At 53.0% G+C, this 19,519-nt stretch overlaps 1 protein-coding gene across 1 annotated transcript; it reads left to right on the top strand.

Annotated features, from left to right (window-relative positions):
• The first annotated feature begins 3,199 nt into the window (after nt 1-3,199).
• On the top strand, nt 3,200-17,671 carry LOC132709146 (cytochrome P450 2G1-like). Its single transcript, XM_060681998.2, has 9 exons — nt 3,200-3,409; nt 6,154-6,316; nt 6,406-6,555; nt 12,338-12,498; nt 13,414-13,590; nt 14,658-14,799; nt 15,145-15,332; nt 16,302-16,443; nt 16,766-17,671. Exons 1-9 carry the CDS (start codon nt 3,230-3,232, stop codon nt 16,945-16,947), a joined length of 1,485 nt encoding a protein of 494 aa, XP_060537981.2. The 5' UTR covers nt 3,200-3,229; the 3' UTR covers nt 16,948-17,671.
• Nucleotides 17,672-19,519: the final 1,848 nt, after the last annotated feature.

Below are 19,519 nucleotides of genomic sequence, written 5' to 3' on the forward strand. Positions count from 1 at the left end.
TTGTCTCTGGACAGTGGCTGAGTGATCTTGAGATAGGGGATATAGTCATCGAGCCCTTGTCATGGTCGGATCACTCTCTCCTTCGCCTTGACCTTCGAACTGCTGCACCCCGCCGCAGGGAGGCAGAACCGATAAGATGGTACCGCCCCAGGTGCCTGATGGAACCTGATAGGTTCCAGGTGGAGCTTGGGCCAATCCCTGAGGTTCTGGCTCATGCCTTGACTGGAGACCTAGTGGCTGCCTGGGATAGGGCGGCCGCTGGAGCTCTGGATCGAGTTGTGCCTTTGCGGCCTCTGACCCGGCGCCGATCTCACCTGGCTCCTCGGTTCACCGAGGAGCTGAGGGAGATGAAGTGCCGGAAAAGATGCCTAGAGAGTAGTTGGAGGGCCAGTCGTGCTGAATCTGACCGGACACTGGTAAGATCTCATATTAAGAATTACCTAGTGGCGATAAAAGCAGCAAAATGTACTCATTTCGCTGCTCTTATTGCATCATCAGATAATTGCCCAGCCGCCCTGTTTAGGGTAACCCGCTCCCTGCTCCACCAGGAAGCGAGGGAGGACCCCTTGGAGGGAAGAGCCTAGGAATTTGTTCAGTATCTATATGACAAAATCACTCAAATTCGGGAAGATCTTGACTCCGACTGGGTAGATCCAGCGGGGATGACGGAGGCAGGTCCTGTGAATGTTATCTGGGATGAATTTGATCCTGTGACCCCTGAGGACGTGGACAGGACTCTGGGTAGACTGAATGCAACCACATGTTTGTTGGACCCGTGCCCCTCCTGGTTAGTGCTGGCTTCCCGGGAGGTGACGCGAGGCTGGCTCCAGGGGATTATAAATGCTTCATTGGGCGAGGGTGTCTTTCCCGCTGCCTTGAAAGAGGCGGTGGTGAGACCTCTCCTCAAGAAGCCTTCCCTGGACCCGGCAGTATTGAGTAATTATCGTCCAGTCTCCAACCTTCGCTTTGTGGCGAAGGTTGTTGAGAGCGTGGTTGCGCGACAGCTTCCCCAGTACCTGGATGAAACAACATATCTAGATCCGTTCCAGTCGGGCTTCAGGCCTGGGTACAGCACGGAAACGGCATTGGTCGCATTGGTGGATGATCTCTGGAGGGCTCGGGACAGGGGGTGCTCCTCTGTCCTGGTCCTGTAAGATCTCTCAGCGGCTTTTGATACCATCAACCATGGTATCATGCTGCACCGGTTGGAAGAGTTGGGGGTGGGAGGCACAGGTTCTCCTCCTTTCTCTCCGACCGGTCGCAGTCTGTGTTGACAGGGGGGCAGAGGTCGACCCCGAGGCCCCTTATATGTGGGGTGCCACAAGGATCGGTCCTCTCGCCCTTTTTGTTCAACATTTATGTAAAGCCGCTGGGCGAGATCATCCGTGGTTTCGGGGTGGAGTACCACCAGTACGCTGACGACACCCAGCTGTACATCTCCACCCCAGACCACCCCAACAATGCCCTTGAAGTGATGTCCCGGTGCCTGGAGGCCGTATGGATCTGGATGGGGAGAAACAGGCTCAGACTCAACCCATCCAAGACCGAGTGGCTGTGGTTTCTGACGTCCCGATATAGTCAGCTGGTGCCATCGCTGACTATTGGGGGCAAATCATTGGCCCCCACGGAAAGGGCTCGCAACTTGGGTGTCCTCCTGGATTCACGGCTGTCTTTAGAAGAGCACTTGACGGCCGTGACCGGGAGGATTTTTCATCAGGTTTGCCTGATCCGCCAGTTGCGTCCCTTTCTAGATTGGGACTCCCTACGCACGGTCACTCATGCCCTCGTCACCTCCCGTCTGGACTATTGTAACGCTCTCTACATGGGGCTCCCCTTGAGGAGCACTCGGAGGCTCCAACTGGCGCAGAGTGCGGCTGCGCGGGTGGTATTGGGAGCAAAGTGGTGCTCCCATTGGGAGCAAAGTGGTGCTCCTGCGCGAGCTGCACTGGCTCCCGGTGGTCTTCCGAGTGCGCTTCAAGGTCTTGGTTATCACCTTTAGAGCGCTCCATGGCTTAGGACCTGGTTATTTGCGGGACCGCCTGCTACCACCAATAGCCTCCCACCGACCAGTACGCTCCCATAGAGAGGGGCTCCTCCAGGTGCCGTCGGCCAAACAATGTCGACTGGCGGCCCCCAGGGTTAGGGTTAGGGTTAGGGTTAACCCACTTAAATTTGAGTTGCCCAAAGTCATGAAGATGGGTGGCCTTATAAATCTTTTAAATCAATCAATATCAATCAATCCCCAGCAGATCTTGCACTGCCCGAAGGAACTGCCTGGTCCCCATCCCCAGGCCTGCCACTGCCTCCCTCTCCTCCTGGGTCTCTGGGTGCAGCTGCTGGAGCCCCCAGTGCAACCTTGCTTGAGCTGGCCTAGGAGGCGATGGCTCCCGAGTCTTCTGGTGGCCCTCTGAGTACCTGGAATGGAGTGGGAGAAGGAGGCTCCCAATGCCAGGACTGTCCCTGGGTAGGAATGCAGCCATGCCTGTGGGCACTAGGCAATAAGGCATGGCATCAGCACTTTGCAGAGATACAACTCATGAATTCTAGGTCATATGTTACAAAAAACAACAACAAACAATTTCTTTCTGATTTGGTTGAAAACAGCTGGAAGCAGCTGCCCCTCCCTGCAGCTGGGCCAGCTAACTTTGGCCAGATGCAGATTTTCCCACCGAGCTGGGCACAACTGTTCACTTAAACTTGAGTTGCCCAAAGTCATGTTGAAGATGGGTGTCTTAAATCAATCAATATCAATTAATCCCCAGCAAATCTTGCACTGCCCAGAGGAACTGCCTGGACCCCATACCCAGGCCTTCTTCCTCTCCTCCCGGGTCTCTGGGTGCAGCTGCTGGAGCCCCCAGTGTGCCCTAGCTTGAGCTGGCCTAGGAGGCGATGGCTCCCGAGTCTTCTGGTGGCCCTCTGAGTACCTGGAATGGAGTGGGAGAAGGAGGCTCCCAATGCCAGGACCGTCCCTGGGTAGGAATGCAGCCATGCCTGTGGGCACCAGGCAATAAGGCATGGCATCAGGACTTTGCAGAGATACAACTCATGCATTCTAGGTCATGGGTTACAAAAAACAACAATAAAAACTTTCTTTCTGATTTGGCACCGGTTTCAGTGATTAAGAATTTGATATATTTACCTGGTGCTCTTACGTAACCCAGAAGTGGTGCCAAACCCAGCCACACTTAAATACCCGCAACCCCACTGAGCCTGCATAGAGGCTGACACCATGGAGCTGGCAAGTGCAGTCTCCCTCTTCTTGGTCGCCTCCCTCTCCTGCCTCGTCCTGATGTTCGTCTGGAGGAAGTCCTCTGCCAGGGGCCGGCTGCCTCCTGGACCCCCTCCTCTGCCTCTGGTTGGGAACTTCTTGCAGATGAAGGCATTCAAAACTTTGTCCTCCCTTCTCAAGGTAAGTCCACCTCTCTTGCCCAGTGGAAGCCCCAGAGATGTTCTCCCCTCGTCCACTTCCACCTGGCCTCTTGGGTCTCCTCAACCAGCGCCCTGGGTCTTCCTTCTCCACGATCCCAAACGTTCCCAGCCGTCTCTTTCCAGCACCACCTTCCTTGTAGCTTCCGTGAGATGACTAGGTGGCTCAGTGGCTTGATAAGACGCCTGACTAGGTGGCTCAGTGGCCAATTCACTGAGTGGCCAAAGTCCCTTCCAACTTTGTTACTGTTAGACTAGATTCTCCGGGTTATGTCTTCTTTCGGGATCCAATCTGGGTCTTTCCTTTCTTCTTCTTCTTCTTTGGCTTCCATTTAGGCATTCACACCTACGTGAAGCCTGGGAAAGCAATTTTCCCCCCTTGGGCATCGTATCTCGGATTTGGCCGAATCGCCTTCTGATCAAGCAGATCGCGTGTTTCCCAAGGAGCCACACAAACCGAGATTAGAGAACACTTTTCTAGGCTAAAGGAAGCCTTGATGGGGCTGGGAAAATGGTTTGCTTTCCTTGGGGAACGTTGTCAAGACTATTGGCTGACAGGCTGGCAGAGGGAAGCATGTCCAGCGGCCCCCCCCCAAAAAAAGCATGGCACACAAAGTTGTTTTGTGGAGCAATTCTATAACCTAGAGTAGCCACCACCCCTACCACCCATCTTTAATTAGTCTAGTGTCTGGAATATTAACAATGAAACATCAGGAAATGCAAATATCTCCTTTTCTAAGCTACACGCCTGAAGCATGCCAATGCTGCCACCGTTGTCAAAAAGATCCCCCAGAGCCAATTTCTAGAATTGTGGAAGCTTTGTTTCCAGTATATTAGGTGTGTGTATGTGTGTGTGTGGGTGTTTGGGTTAGGGTTCTGCCTTGGTGTGACTTCGGGGCATTGTGCAATTTTTCTTTGGACTAAGGGGTACACACAAAAAATCCATTTTTTTTACTACTGGTTCTGTGGGTGTGGCTTGGTGGGCGTGGAAGGGGAAGGTTACTGCAAAATCCCCATTCCCACCCCTCTCTTGGGGGAAGGCTACTGCAAAATCCCCATTCCTACCCCTCTCTTTGGAGAAGGATACTGCAAAATCCCCATTCCCACTCCTCTCCTCGGGGAAGGATACTGCAAAATCCCCACTCCCACCCCTCTCCTGGGGGAAGGATACTGCAAAATCCCCATTCCCTCCCTTCTCCTGGGGGAAGGATACCGCAAAATTCCCATTCCTACCCCTCTCCTGGGGGAAGGATACTGCAAAATCCCCATTCCCACCCCTCTCTTGGGGGAAGGATACTGCAAAATCCCCATTCCCACCTCTCTCTTGGGGGAAGGATACTGCAAAATCCCCATTCCCACCCCTCTCTTGGGGGAAGGATACTGCAAAATCTCCATTCCCACCCCTCTCCTGGGGGAAGGATACCGCAAAATTCCCATTCCCACCCCTCTCTTGGGGGAAGGATACTGCAAAATCCCCATTCCCTCCCCTCTCCTGGGGGAAGGATACCGCAAAATCTCCATTCCCATCCCTCTCTTGGGGGAAGGATACCGCAAAATCCCCATTCCCACCCCTCTCTTGGGGGAAGGATACTGCAAAATCCCCATTCCCTGCCCTCTCCTGGGGGGAAGGATACTGCAAAATCCCCATTCCCACCCCTCTCCTGGGGGAAGGATACTACAAAATCCCCATTCCCACCTCTCTCCTGGGTAAAGGATATTGGAAAATCCCCATTCCCACCCCACTCTGGGGCCATCCAGAGATGGTATTTGCCAGTATCTGACAGGTTCTGGCGAACTGGTAGTGGAAATTTTGAGTAGTTCGGAGAACTGGCAAATACCACCTCTGTCTGGCCCCAGAGTGCGCTGGGAATGGGAGTTTTGCAGTATCCTCCTCCCAGGAGTGGGGAGGGAATGGGGATTTTGCAGTATCCTTCCCCCAAGAGTGGGGAGGGAATGGGAATTTTGCAGTATCCTTCCCCAGGAGAGGGGCGGGAATGGGGATTTTGTAGTATCCTTCTCCCAGGAGTGGGGAGGGAATGGGGATTTTGCAATATCCTTCCCCCAGGAGAGGGAGGGAATGGGGATTTTGCAGTATCCTTCCCCAGGAGAGGGGAGGGAATGGGAATTTTGCAGTATCCTTCCCCAGGAGAGGGGAGAGAATGGGGATTTTGTAGTATCCTTCTCCCAGGAGTGGGGAGGGAATGGGGATTTTGCAGTATCCTTCCCCCAGGAGAGGGAGGGAATGGGGATTTTGCAGTATCCTTCCCCAGGTGGGGGAAGGATATTGCAAAATCTCCATTCCCACCCCACTCTAGGACCAGCCAGAGGTGGTATTTGTCGGTTCTCCGAACTACTCAAAATTTCCAACCCAGTGGTCGGATTCAAATAATGACTCTTTTTCACAGTTACGATCTTTGCAGCATCCCCATGATCACGTGATCAAAATTCGGACTGTTGGCAGCAGTCTCATACTTCTGATGGCTGCAGCGTCCCTGGGTCCCATCATCCCCTTTTGTGACCTGACAAGCAAAGTCAATGGGGAAGCCAGATTCACTTAACAACTTAACTTACTAACGACTGCAGCGATTCACTGAAGAACCGTGGCAAGAAAAAAATTGTAAAAGAAGCCAAAACTCACTTCACAAACATCTCACTTAACAACCGAAATGTTGGGCTGAATTGTAGTTGCAAGTTGTATTTCCATCTCTCCTTTTGGTTCCTGTGCAGCTGCGGGAAAAATACGGCCCCGTCTTCACGGTCTACTTTGGAAACCGCCCGATTGTGGTCTTGTGTGGCTACGAAGCAGTGAAGGAGGCCCTGGTTGACAAGGCGGAAGAATTCTCCGGGAGGAAAACCAACCCTACCCTGCAGAAGACCTTCCAGGATTACGGTGAGGGCCCCAGGCTGGTGGGGCAGGAGCAGGCCAGGCTGCCCCCCCCTTTCCTGGTCACGGGGCCCATTGCTCTCCTCTGTTCCCAGGGGTGGCCTTTTCCGATGGGGAGCGCTGGAAGCAGCTGCGCCGGTTCTCCGTAACCATCCTGAGGAATTTTGGAATGGGGAAGAAATCCATCAAGGAGAGGATTCAAGAGGAGGCCCAGTTCCTGCTGGAGGAATTTCAGAAGACCCAAAGTGAGGCTGGGGGAGGGGGGGAGGGGAGGGGAAGGGACGGTTTGAAAGGCCGCTGGACCGATTGACCGACCATCCAACCCAGTGATGGGATTCAAATAATTTAGCAACCGGTTCTCTGCCCTAATGACCAGCTGGGTGGGCGTGGCCATGGTGGGCGTGGCCAAGGGGTGTGACAGGCAGCACTCGGCCTCCTGCAGCCCCCTGGGAATGAAAACAGGCCACGAGGGGTGCGCTGCATCCCCATGTCCTATTTTGGGCCTAGGAGGCTTCCCAGGAGCGAAAATGGGCTGCGAGGGTGGGGGAACACACCACGCCCCCCATGCCCCATTTTGGGCCTAATAGGCCTCCCTGTACTTACCTGCGAGCCAAAATGGGGTGCATAGGGACTCCTGGAAGGGGTGGGGCGGGAAAGGGCGGGCCAGCCAACAATTTAACTACGGTTTTTTTTTTTTTTTTAATTTGATTTATATGCCGCCCTTCTCTGAAGACTCAGGGCGGCTTACAATGTGCTCAGCAATAGCCTTCATCCTTTTGTATATTTATACAAAGTCAGCTTATTGCCCCCACAAACTGGGTCCTCATTTCACCTACCTTAGAAAGGATGGAAGGCTGAGTCAACCTTGAGCCTTGGCGAGATTCGAACCCTGCAGTAATTGCAGGCAGCTGGTCTTAATAAGCTTAATAACAGGGTGCCTTAAACCCCTGTAGTACCAAGGCTCTATTTGGCCCAAACTGGCCCGAACCGGCTGAATCCCACCATGGATCCAACCCATTGCAGCAATGCTGAGGTCAGATATTAAGATGTCCAGAACAAACATAGAATCACAGGGCCGGAGGGGACCTGAGAGGCAGGAGACCTTGAGGAGGGGCTCGGACTAGGAAACCTCTGGTCCAGGAGATGCTTGGGCTGAAAAAAAGCATCACGGAATGTGGTTTCTTTCTTTGCTGACTGTTGTAGCGCGGGAATAACGAGAGGCACAAGCAAGCTAGTGACAACAGCTCTTTAATTCAGGGTGAGACTTCAGCAAAGAAACACAGGCAACAGTCCTCTTTATATACTTTTCAGAGGCAACCATGAACCAATCAGAATTCACTGAACATTTGAATTTCCCACACAAAATAGATACATACATAACACCCCTCCACTCCCAGAAGGCACTTATCCTATCTATTTACATATTTATATACAAAATACCACCCTGTCACCCCACAATAAGCAACCCCCCAACATTGACAGTTCATTTTTCTTGTTAAAGTACAATTGAAAATCCCCACTGTCCACCTTGGTAGGCCAACCCCGCATTACCCAGCCCATTAAGTGCACAAAACAGAGTCCCTGGCAGAAGCCTTTGCCACCTCGCTTGAAGAAATGGGGCCCGGGGATACAACATCAATGAGCAAAACTGGGGCTTCCAGAGTCGGGTTGTCCAACAGTTCGGGCAAGGGGCATCGGCTGAGGGCGTCAGCATGTCCCAGAGTTCTGCCCGGCCGGTGGAGCAGTCTGTAGGAATAGGCGGCTAAGAAAATGGACCATCTGGTCATCCGGGGAGAAAGAGCAGCCGGGGTCGGTTTATCTCCAGCCAAAAGTCCCAAAAGAGGCTGGTGGTCCGTAATGAGTTCAAAAGTACGGCCAAACAAGTACTCGTGAAATTTTTTGACCCCAGCTACAGCCGCTAATGCCTCCCTGTCCAGCTGGCTATAGTTCCTTTCAGCACTAGATAAAGTGCGAGACTAATAGGCGATGGGCACCTCTAACCCGTTTGGCAGTCTATGGCTTAAGACTGCACCTACGCCAAAGGGGGAAGCGTCACACACCAACACTAGCGGTAGTTCTGAATTGTATTGGATGAGGAAACTGTCCTCAGACAGAAGTTTCTTTACTGCGTTGAATGCAGCCGCTTCTTGTTTGCCCCACACCCAGGGGACGTTTTTTCCAAGGAGCCTGTGTAGTGGCCCCGCAATGGTGGCTTTGTGTTTTAAAAATATGGTGTAGAAATTAAGAAGCCCCAAGAAGGCCTGTAGTTCGGGCTTCAATTTAGGGGTGGGCGTGTTCTGGATGGCCCTGACTTTGCTTTCTGTGGGGTGAATGCCTGTGCCGTCGATTCGGTAACCTAAGAATTCCACTGATGGAACCGCTATTTTGCATTTTGCTCGTTTGAGTTTGAGTCCCGCTTCTCTGAATCTGGTCAGGACTTGTCTAACCCTATGTCCTAACTGCATCTCGTCTTGGCCACTAATTAGGACGTCGTCAAAATAAGGGACGACACCTGGGAGGCCTTGTAGAAGATGCTCCATGGTACTCTGGAAGAGTCCTGGGGCGATGCTAACCCCAAACTGTAGTCTAGTGCATTTAAAGGCACCTCTGTGAGTTACTATGGTCTGCAATTCTGCCGTAGCGTCATCTACTGGCAGCTGCTGGTATGCCTGAGCAAGGTCTAGTTTTGCGAATAGCTTGCCAGGCCCCAGGGAGTGTAGTAGATGGTGGACGATTGGAACGGGATAGGCGCTCTGCTGCAACGCCTTATTGATTGAACACTTATAGTCAGCGCAAATTCTAATTGATCCGTCCAATTTAACTGCCGTGACTATCGGGGTTTCCCACTTAGCGTGATCTACGGGAACTAACACCCCTTGCTTAATGAGCTTGTCGAGCTCTGCATCAATTTTGGGCTTTAAAGCAAATGGAACCCGTCTTGCTTTTAGCCTGATTGGCGCTACGTTGGGGTCTAAATTAAAGGAGATAGGGGTCCCCACGTACTTGCCTAGAGTCTCTTCAAAAACGTCCTGAAACTCGTGAAGAAGGGTTTCTTTGAGGGATGGCCCTCCGATGCTGTGAACGCCCGTGAAGCCCATGTTGAGGGCTCGGAACCTCGCCATGCCCAGGAGACTCGGTAGCGGCTTGCTTACGATGGTCAGGGGCAGTTCTTTCTGAAACTCGCCATAGGTGACCCGTGCCCATGCCTTCTACGGGAACTCGGTTTCCCTGGTAGTCGAGGAGGCGAACTTTCTGTCGGGACAGCTGGGCTTTCTGGAACTTGGGCAGGAGCGCTTTGAGTGTTGTCCAGGACATGATCGACAGTGTGGACCCGGTGTCGATTTCCATTTCGCACGGTCTGCCTTCGATTTCTACTTTTGTGTAGGCTTTCTCATCGTCGGTTGTGCTGGCTTGGCCGATTCTCGTGGTGTAGGTCTCTTGCTTTTGAGATTTGTGCCGTTTTCTCGCGCCCTCATCTTTGATTGGCTGTTTTGAACGAGCCGGTTCTGGTTGGTCACGGTAGTCACGTGGCTTTCGACTACGTGGAAATTGAGCTCTGCAAACCCGTGCTAGGTGGCCTTTCCTATCGCAATGCCTGCAAATGGCATTTCTATATTTACACGATTGTCTCTCGTGATCCCCACCACAGCTAGAACAGTTCTCATGGCGGCGGCTTTGCTCGCTCTTTTTCTTCTCAGTATGGAAGACGTCCTCGTCTGACTCTTCTTCCGTGCTGGTTCGCGCCTCCTCTCTGTGGACGGGGGCTTTTTTCGGCCCGTCTTTGCTTGGTAGTGGTCACTGCAGCACTTCAGAAGCCTTCGTTGATGCTTTGTGTGCTCGGGCTTCGTCCAATGCGCCGGCTAGCGTTAGGTCTGGCTTGGCCAGAAGGCGCCTCTGTAACCGAGTGTCTCTAACACTGCAAATCAATTGCTCAAGTAGCGCGTCGTCTAAGTCTCTGTAGTCACAATGCATTGCGGCTTTTCAAAGTGCGGCCACATATGCGCTGACTGGTTCTCCTTCTTTTTGTACACGTTGCCGGAGTTCATAGCGCTGTACAAATTTAGAAGGAACTGGAGCGTAGTGGGCTCTCAGGTTTGCTTGAAGGATGTCCCAGGAGACCGTCTGGACTGGGGTTGGCTCACAGAGGGACTCGGCCATCTCAAACACGTCTGGCCCACAGTGGCTTAGGAACAGGGCTCTTTTCCGGTTCGCTGAGAGCCCTTGCATTTCGCTTGCTTCCAGGGAGCACTCGAACCTGGTCAGATACGATCCCCACTTCTCTCGGGTCGGATCGAAAGGTTTGGGCGGGACGTAGGCAGACATTGCAGTATGTCTCCATAGTCCACTTGTCAGCCTGGCTGGAAGTCCGAGCTCTTTTAGTTTGCTTCTTGTGGCCTCAATCCCACCTTCGTCGCCAATGTTGTAGCGCAGGAATAACGAGAGGCACAAGCAAGCTAGTGACAACAGCTCTTTAATTCAGGGTGAGACTTCAGCAAAGAAACACAGGCAACAGTCCTCTTTATATACTTTTCAGAGGCAACCATGAACCAATCAGAATTCACTGAACATTTGAATTTCCCACACAGAATAGATACATACATAACACTGACTCAAACAGGCATCAGGCATCATTTCCTCTCTAAATAATTGTGTACAGGGGAAGAGAGGAATCACCCCACACCAGGGGTGGGTTCTAAAATTTTTTATTACTGGTTCCGTGGGCATGGCTTATTTTGTGGCCGTGGTTTGATGGTCATGTGACAATTCTTTAGGACAGGGATGGCTCACCTTTTTGCCATTGCGTGCCAAAAGCAAGGGGAGCGTGGTGGGTCGCGCGCATGTGTGCCCATACCCATAACTCAATGTGCCCTGCTCCCGTGCGCATGTACGCGTGACCCGCTCACGCGACCCCCGCTTTTGGCATGCGATGACATAGTGGGGCCAAGTAGGCCTGTTTTTTGCCCTCCTCAGGCTCCAGAGGCTTTCTTGGGGCCTGGGGAGGGCAAAAACTGCCTTCCCCACCCCCTGGAGGCCCTCCAGAGGCCAGAAACAGCCCGTTTCCCGACTTCCAGTGGGCCTAGAAGGCTGAAAATCAGCTGGCTGGCACGTGCAAGCACGCTGGAGCTGAGCTAGGGCAACGCTCACGTGCCCACAGATATGGCTCCGCGTGCCCCCTGTGGCACGCATGCCATAGGTTCGCCATCATGGCTTTAGGATTTAGCAGAGGTACTGGTCTACCAGGCTTTTAACTGCTTGCAGAGCTGGTCCACCCATTTGTTTTTGGAGCACACTAGTCTACCACCACACTGCCTTTTACCGCTGATCAGCTGTAGGGTGGCCCTTTGAAGCGCCGCGGCAAGAGTTTAAACAGTTTTTTTTTCTAGCCGATCAGCTGGGACTCGGGAGGCAGCGAATAGATGGGGGGGAGTGGGTGGCAGGCAGAGGTGGTATTTACTGGTTCTCCGAACTACTCAAAATTTCCACTACCGGTTCGCAAGAACTGGGGAGAACTGGTAGCAACCCACCACTGCCCCACACCCCTCCTAAAACAAATCTTTGGCCTAAGCCCGTGATGGTGAACCTATGGCATGTGGGCCCGAAGTGGCACGCAGAGCCATGTCGCCTGGCATGCGCGGCATCACCTGTTCCTCTTCCGGGTTTCTGGCGCACATGTGAGCGTGACGATCACTTGGCCTTTTTGCATGCGGCAGTGCCAGAAACTGGAAGACTTGGTCTCCTGTTTTCCTGCGTGAGCATGCGCACCATCCAGGTGATTGTTGAGAGTGCATGCGGCCCAGAAACTCGGAAGAGTAGCTGGCTGAAACCGGAAGTTTAGCAGCTGAAACCGGAAGTTCATTTTTGGGCGTGCGCATGTGCCCTGGGCAGCTCGTCTTCCGGGTTGCAGTCCAGATACATGCATGCTCCCTTTTTGGCACTTGGCGACAAAAAGGTTCGCCATCACTGGCCTAAGCGGTTCCTACAACATGTTGACCCTCCCTTCCTTCTCTCTTTCTCCCTCCGCACCAGAGAAGCCCTTCAACCCCATCTTCTTCCTCAGCTGCGCCGTGTCCAACGTCATCTGTTCGATCGTCTTCGGCAATCGCTTTGATTACAAAGACAAGGAATTTCTGGCTCTCATGAAGATGATGAATGACAGCTTTCGGCAGATGAGCAACAGCTGGGCTCAGGTAGGTGCACACAGCTCTTCACCTCTCTTCAGCAAAATGGGAGGATCTGAGACTGCTCCTCCCTCGGACAATCTGGCACTATCCGAAAACACTGGGCAGCTGCCATGGCTTGGGAGGATGAGAACTCTGGTCCAAGACCCAAGGGGCAGCCAGGAGGGAGGAAAGGGCCCTTGAAAGAAAAAATCTCCAAGATTAGAATAGAATAACAGAGTTGGAAAGGACCTTGCAGGTCTTCTAGTCCAACCCCCTGCTTAGGCAGGAAACCCTACACAACTTCAGACAAATGGTTGTTCAATCTCTTCTTAAAAACTTCTAGTGTTGGAACTTCTGGAGGCAAGTTGTTCCGCTGATTAATTGTTCTAAATGTCAGGAAATTTCTCCTTAGTTCTAGGTTGCTTCTCTCCTTGATTAGTTTCCACCCATTGCTTCTTGTCCTGCCTTCAGGTGCTTTGGAGAATAGCTTGACTCCCTCTTCTTTGTGGCAGCCGCTGAGATATTGGAAGACTGCTATCATGTCTTTTCATCAGACTAGACATACCCAGTTCCTGCAACCGTTCTTCATATGTTCATTTGATTATTTAAGTTCATATGATTATTTAAGTTCCTCTCATAGCAGCTTTATTCTGCAAATGCATCTGCTGATTTATTCTTGAAATGCTGCATTCATTAACTGATTAATCAATCTCATTGAGTACCTTCGGCTATGCATCCATCGGCTGGAATGAGCTCTTTTGTAACATGTCATATGTAACGGTAACAGAGTTGGAAGGGACCTTGGAGGTCATCTAGTCCAACCCCCTGCTCACGCAGGAGACCGGTACTAGGGATTCGAACTGCCGAACTGCCGACCTTTCTGATCGACAAGCTCAGTGTCTTAGCCACTGAGCCATATTCTTTTCCTCTCGTTTTCTGCAGTTCTACGATATCTACGCCAACCTCCTGAAATACTTCCCAGGGCCCCACACCAAGATCTCTGACATCCTGGAGGACGTAAGGCTCTTCATTGCCAGGAGGGTGAAGAAGAACAAGGAGACCCTGGACCCCAACTCTCCCCGGGATTACATCGACTGCTTTCTCATCCAGATGGAGAAGGTAGGAGATGGGGAGGGAGCCCAGGATGATTTCCCCAGCTACAAGGCTGTCGGTGGGCACAGGGCAGTGGTGGAATTCAATTTTTTTTATTACCGGTTCTATGGACATGGCTTGGTGGGTGTGGCAGGGGAAGGAAACTGCAAAATCCCCATTTCTCACCACTCCTGGGGAAGGATACTGCAAAATTTCCATTCCCTCCCCACTCCTGGAGGAAGGATATTGCAAAATCTCCATTCCCTCCCCACTCCAGGGGAAGGATATTGCAAAATCCCCATTTCCTCCCCACTCCTGGGGAAGGATACTACAAAATCTCCATTCCCTCCCCACTCCTGAGGAAGGATATTGCAAAATCTCCATTCCCTCCCCACTCCAGGGGCAGGATATTGCAAAATCCCCATTCCCTCCCCACTCCTGGGGGAAGGATATTGCAAAATCCCCATTCCCTCCCCACTCCTGGGGAAAGGATATTGCAAAATCTCCATTCCCACACCACTCTGGGGCCAGACAGAGGTGGTATTTGCCGGTTCTCTGAACTACACAAAATTTCAAATACTGGTTCTCCAGAACCTGCTGAATAGCACAGGGGGCTTTCCCACGGGGCAAAAGATGCGGCTCCTTTCCTGCAGAGGGCACTGGGGCACTGGTGGAGATGGGGACAGAGACAGGTGAAGCAGGAAAGGGGCTGGTGGCAGAGACAGCCTGTCCCCTGGGAATCCCTTGGCCAGTCCAGCCACTCGCTAGGACCAAGGGGCCATTTCTGTTTTGGGGAGACCGGGCAGTGGTGGGTTGCCCCCGGTTTGCACCGGTTCTATAGAACCGGTAGTAAAACCGGCGGGAGGCTCCGCCCACTGACCCCGACGTCATCAGAACGCTTCTCCACATGCATGCGGCCCCGTTGCGAGCCGGTAGTAAAGGTAAGTAGAACCCACCCCTGAAACCGGGCGCTTAGTCAGCCTCCAATCAGGGCTTGTCTCGCCTGGTGTGCTCCCCCCCAACCCAGCTGGAAAGCTTCCTTCGAGCCCCCCCCCTCGAGCTTCTCAGGCACTTGGGTTCTACTTTGCCTTCAGGAGAAGGACAATCCGGACACCGAATTCAACCAAAAGAACCTGGAGATGACCACACTGAACCTGTTTTTTGCTGGGACGGAGACGGTCAGCTCCACCCTGCGATACGGATTTCTGTTGCTGATGAAGTACCCTGAAGTGCAAGGTATTTTGGGTGTGTGGGTGATTCAGCCCCAACACAGTATATGTCTCTAGGCCAGGAAGCAGCCCCCCCACATCCCCTGAGTGCCACCGGGATCACTAGGCCAGCAAGAAGTTGCTGTGAGCTGCACAAATGCCCGGATTCAGCCTGGGAGCCACCCATGGAGGAGGTCAGGCCAGAAGCTGTTGGGTGAAGGGGAGGGATGCCAGCCCCACGGCCCTTGAGAACAGCCCCCTCAGTAGGTGGAGACCCCTCCTGTCCAGTTCTTTGGGCCCCCCCAGCCGCTGATCCAGGTGCATCAGAGAGCGTACAGTTGAAGCCACTAACTTTAAGGCCACATTTTACCAGCAAAGATGCAGGAAGAAATCGACCGTGTGATTGGCCAGAACCGGATCCCCAACATTGAAGACCGGAGCCAGATGCCCTATGTGGACGCGGTCATCCATGAAGTACAGCGGTTCAGTGACCTCATCCCCATGAACTTGGCCCATGCGGTCACCCGTGACACGGAATTCAGAGGCTACCTTATTCCGAAGGTCAGAGCCTTGGGGAGGGGGAGACTGGCCCAGGGGCATCGGGCTGGTATGTTGCCACCTGTTCTGACCTAGGCTCCCTTAATAAGCCGGAGGCAGGAATTACTGGCAAAGCCTCTTTTATTTACATGACTGTGAATTACGTTCATTCACAGTCAGCAAGTTTTGTCCAAATAGTTTTTCAAAGGAATATTTCTCAACACACCTAATCTCGTTTGACAAGCTGCCATGTAACTTGTTTCCAACCGCAGTATAAGACAAAACGTGGCACAGAGTCTCTCAGAGTCACGGAACGAACAAATTGTTTCCTGCGAAAGCCCCCTCCCTGTTCACTCCTCTTTTGTTTCCTATGCGAGGGGCCAATCACCTCCAAGGTGTGGCTTTAGTCCCGAGTCGACTCTGCTTTCTGAGTTGTTCTTGTCTTCTGGCAGCTCTGTGCATACGCACCCAGGGAACAGGCTCCAGCTGATCCTCTGCCTCTCTGCTAACTCCCTCTCTGCCTCCGACGCAGAGCCCTCATCCGAGCTTTCCCCAGCCCCGAGGACTGGCCCATGTTCCTCCCCAACCTCCTCACTGTCCGACTCTGCTGCCAGCTCCGCTGGCCACTGATGGGCCACAACAAAACCCTGGGCACTGGCTGGACTGCCCAGCAGGATCGGGCAGAGAGATCAAGGGGCTGAGGAGGGCTGGCCAGGAGGCAGGAATCCCAGCTGGAGAGTTCTAATGGCCCAAAGGCAGTGCCCCCTCTCCTCCCACCCAGCCGGCCAGGTACGATGGGAGGAGGGTGTCGATGGGGTCCCAAAAGATCGGCAGGACAGAAGGGTAGGAAAACCCAGGTACTCGGCATGTGTCCAAACCGGCCCCCGCTCTGTCACTGCAAAAAGGGAGATCGTCTCTTGGCTGCCTTCCCCAGATCACTTGGGCGTTTTGTGCCAGCTGGGCGAAAGAACCTCTGCCCCTTCTCTTCCTCAGGGCACAGAAGTCTTTCCCATGCTCAGCACCGTCTTGCATGACGGCACCAAATTTAAAAGTCCTGAAGGGTTCCACCCGGAGAACTTCCTGGATGAGAAGGGGTGCCTGAAGAGGAATGATGCCTTTGTCCCCTTCTCCGCAGGTACAGCCACACCGAGCCCACCTTCCCCCCACCACACCCTCCCGGGCCAGGCTTCTTGGCTGCCCTTGGGATTTTTCCTTTTACAGCCGGCTTTTCCGGTTTCCATACCAAGCTGGCATTGGGGGCTTCCTTGGCATTTCTTACGCATGCTGGACGCCCCTTTGGCCCCGCTGGCAACTCAGGAACCCAGGTGGCCCTCTAGGCAGCGGCCCTGCCTTTCCCAGAGTGTGCTGAGCAGCTCCTGGCCATCCAGCTTCCGGCCAGGAAATGGCTTGGACCTGCCCGGAGGCTCTAAGCCACTTCTCCCGGTCTCTCCTCGCAGGGAAACGCATCTGCCTGGGGGAAGGCCTTGCCCGGATGGAGCTCTTCCTCTTCTTCACCACCATCCTACAGCGGTTCCGGCTGAAGCCCGTGGTGGAGCCCAAGGACATCGACCTGACACCCCAGGAAGTCGGCTTTGCCACCATCCCACCCCTGTACGAGCTCTCGGTCATCCCCCGCTGAGAGGAGGGAGCCATGCGGGCGGGCGAGTGTGCCCTGCCTCTGGGCTCCTGTGCTTTTGCACCAGCTGGGCTTTCAGCAAGAGCTGCACGCAGTGGTGAAATGTAAAATGTGTTACTACCAGTGCTGTGGGCGTGGCTTGGTGGGGATGTAATATGACTGAGTGGGCATAGCCAACTTTTTTTTTTTTTTTTACTTTTAAAATCATTTTTTCTACAATCTGTTCGGCTTTTTTTTAACAACCGTGCCATCATCAGAGGCTTTTTTTTTTTTTTTAACTTTTAAAAGCATTTTTTCTACAATCTCTTCGGCTGAAGAGGTTGTAGAAAAAATGCTTTTAAAGCCTCTGATGATCCCAGCTGACTTGCCTGATTGGCAGAAGCTTTTTTTCCTTTTAAAAACATTTTTTCTATAACCTCTTCGGCCAAAGAGGTTGTAGAAAAAATGCTTTTAAAAATTAAAAAAAAGCCTCTGACGATTGCGCAGCTCAGCTGGGCAATGGGGGGGGGAGAGGAATTTTTGCTACCTGTTCTCTGAACCACCCGCCTCCATCGCTACCAGATTGGGCGACCCGGTCCGAACCGGGAGCATTTCACCCCTGACTGCACGGCCCCCTTCTCTGCACCCCACCCGGGGCCAGGATCTCTGAGGGGGGTTGGGAAAAAATACCTCTTCCAGGTGTTTGCCTTGAAAATATAAAGCTTTGCGAGGATGCAGATGATCTGAACTGATGCAGCCCTGGTTTCTTCTAAACTCTCTCTCTCTCTCTCTCTCTCTCTCTCTGTGTGTGTGTGTGTGTGTGTGTGTGTGTGTGTGTGTGTGTGTGTGTGTCAGAGCTTGTTTCCTGGTTGTTATTGTGCCCCAACACAATCACTGGGGTAAATCTATGAGAGGGGCCAATCACCTCCAAGGTGGCCTACGTGATGTTGCTTCAAAAGAGCAAAGCAAAAGAAGTAGGAGAGAGCAAAAGCCAGAGAAACGGTCATCTGCCCAGCACGTTGCCATAAAAAGCCACAGGATCCCCTTGCCTCACCCCCACCCCTGGCCTGTCCCGGACCCGATGGCCCCGAATGTGACACTCAGGAAGTCCATTTACAGGGGGCATGGATGCCCCCTGTAAGTGGACTCCCTCTCGCTCAGGCCGTGAGCTTTGTGGGGTGAGGAAAGGGCTGGACAAAAGACCAGGGATCCTTCACCCCTGTTTCTTGGGCCAGTAGAACAACTGGTCTGCATTGTCCGGGGCTTCCTTCAGCCACCTTGGAGGGCTGGAGAAGAATGGCTACCAGGCAGCACCAGTGCGCACCAAGTCAGATACTTGGGCCAGATTCTGGGCCTATTCCAGGATGGGCCCTTCAGTGCCAGCTGAGCTGGAGCAACTCTCTGGGCAGAACAAGAAGATCCAGATGGACTGGCCAAGTTTCAGCGGAATCTGGAACATATGCTGATGGGTTTCAGCCATCTGAAGGGAAAGCAGCTCACCCAGAAATGAGAGGACCCCCAAAGCAACAACACCAGGGCCGGATTTAGATGAAAAGAGGCCCTAGGCTATTCCACTTATGAGGCCCTTTCACCTATAGTGAAAGTGTAATTTTAATTTTGCTAACAATTTGAATGTAGGCCCCTCTTGATCTTCAGGCCCTAGGCTGAAGCCTAGTTAGCCTATAGGAAAATCCGGCCCTGAACAACACCTTTGCCAAACCACAGTTCCCAGGCTGCCTTCACACAAGGTGCCTGTCGGTGGTGAAATCTGAACCGGTTTACTACCCGTTTACCGTGGTCAGCCAGGATAGCTGAAGCCCAGTTGCCAACTTCTGGGCAAGCCTAAAGCACAGGGATGCTCTTCAAAAACTTTAGCAAGCAGTTCTCTGCCCCATGGCCTAGTCGGAATCCTGCACCACGGCTGGGGGTGGGGGTGTTTTTGCCCTCCCTGGGCTCTGGGGGCTTTCTTCGAGCCTCCGGGAGGGTGAAAACAGCCTCCTCAGGCTCTGGGAAGCCGGAAATGGGCCCGTTTCAAGCCTTCCTGAACTTCCTGTAGGCCCGTTTTTCGCCCTCCCCAAGCCTTCGCAGCGTATGCCCTGCACTTACCTGCATCCAAAATGGACCGCATGGGGACTCCTGGGAGGGGAGTGGAGGGGCAGGGTGGGCAGGGCTAGCCAGGAGTGGGATTTGGGGGTTCCCCGAACTGGACAGAATCTTAGCTAGAGGTTCTCCCGAACTCCTGCGAATCCCCAGCAGCCCACTCCTCAGTGGTGGGTTTCAAAAATTTTTACTACCGGTTCTGTGGGTGTGGCTAAGTGGGCGTGGCAAGGCTTGGTGGGCGTGGCTTGGTGGGCGTGGCAGGGGAAGGATATTGTAAAATCTCCATTCCCACCCCACTCCAGGGGAAGGATACTGCAAAATCCCCATTTCCTCCCAATCAGCTGGGACTTGGGAGGCAGAGAATAGATGGGGCCAGGGCCAGTCAGAATTTTTACTACCAGTTCTCCGAACTACTCAAAATTTCCACTACTGGTTCTCCAGAACTGGTCAGAACCTGCTGAAACCCACCTCTGCCACTCCTGCTTCCCGTGCTTGG

This window comes from Pantherophis guttatus, chromosome 1 (assembly GCF_059756535.1).
Source record: "Pantherophis guttatus breed Tessera chromosome 1, ASM5975653v1, whole genome shotgun sequence".
NCBI lineage: Eukaryota > Metazoa > Chordata > Lepidosauria > Squamata > Colubridae > Pantherophis > Pantherophis guttatus.

What these genes read in the sequence shown, in the direction of transcription:
- LOC132709146 (XM_060681998.2), top strand. Translation starts at nt 3,230, where the DNA reads ATGGAGCTGGCAAGTGCAGTCTCCCTCTTCTTGGTCGCCTCCCTCTCC. An exon ending in CTTTGTCCTCCCTTCTCAAG is followed by an intron (nt 3,410 to 6,153) that starts GTAAGTCCACCT and finishes GTTCCTGTGCAG; the next exon opens with CTGCGGGAAAAATACGGCCC. An exon ending in GAAGTACCCTGAAGTGCAAG is followed by an intron (nt 14,800 to 15,144) that starts GTATTTTGGGTG and finishes ACATTTTACCAG; the next exon opens with CAAAGATGCAGGAAGAAATC.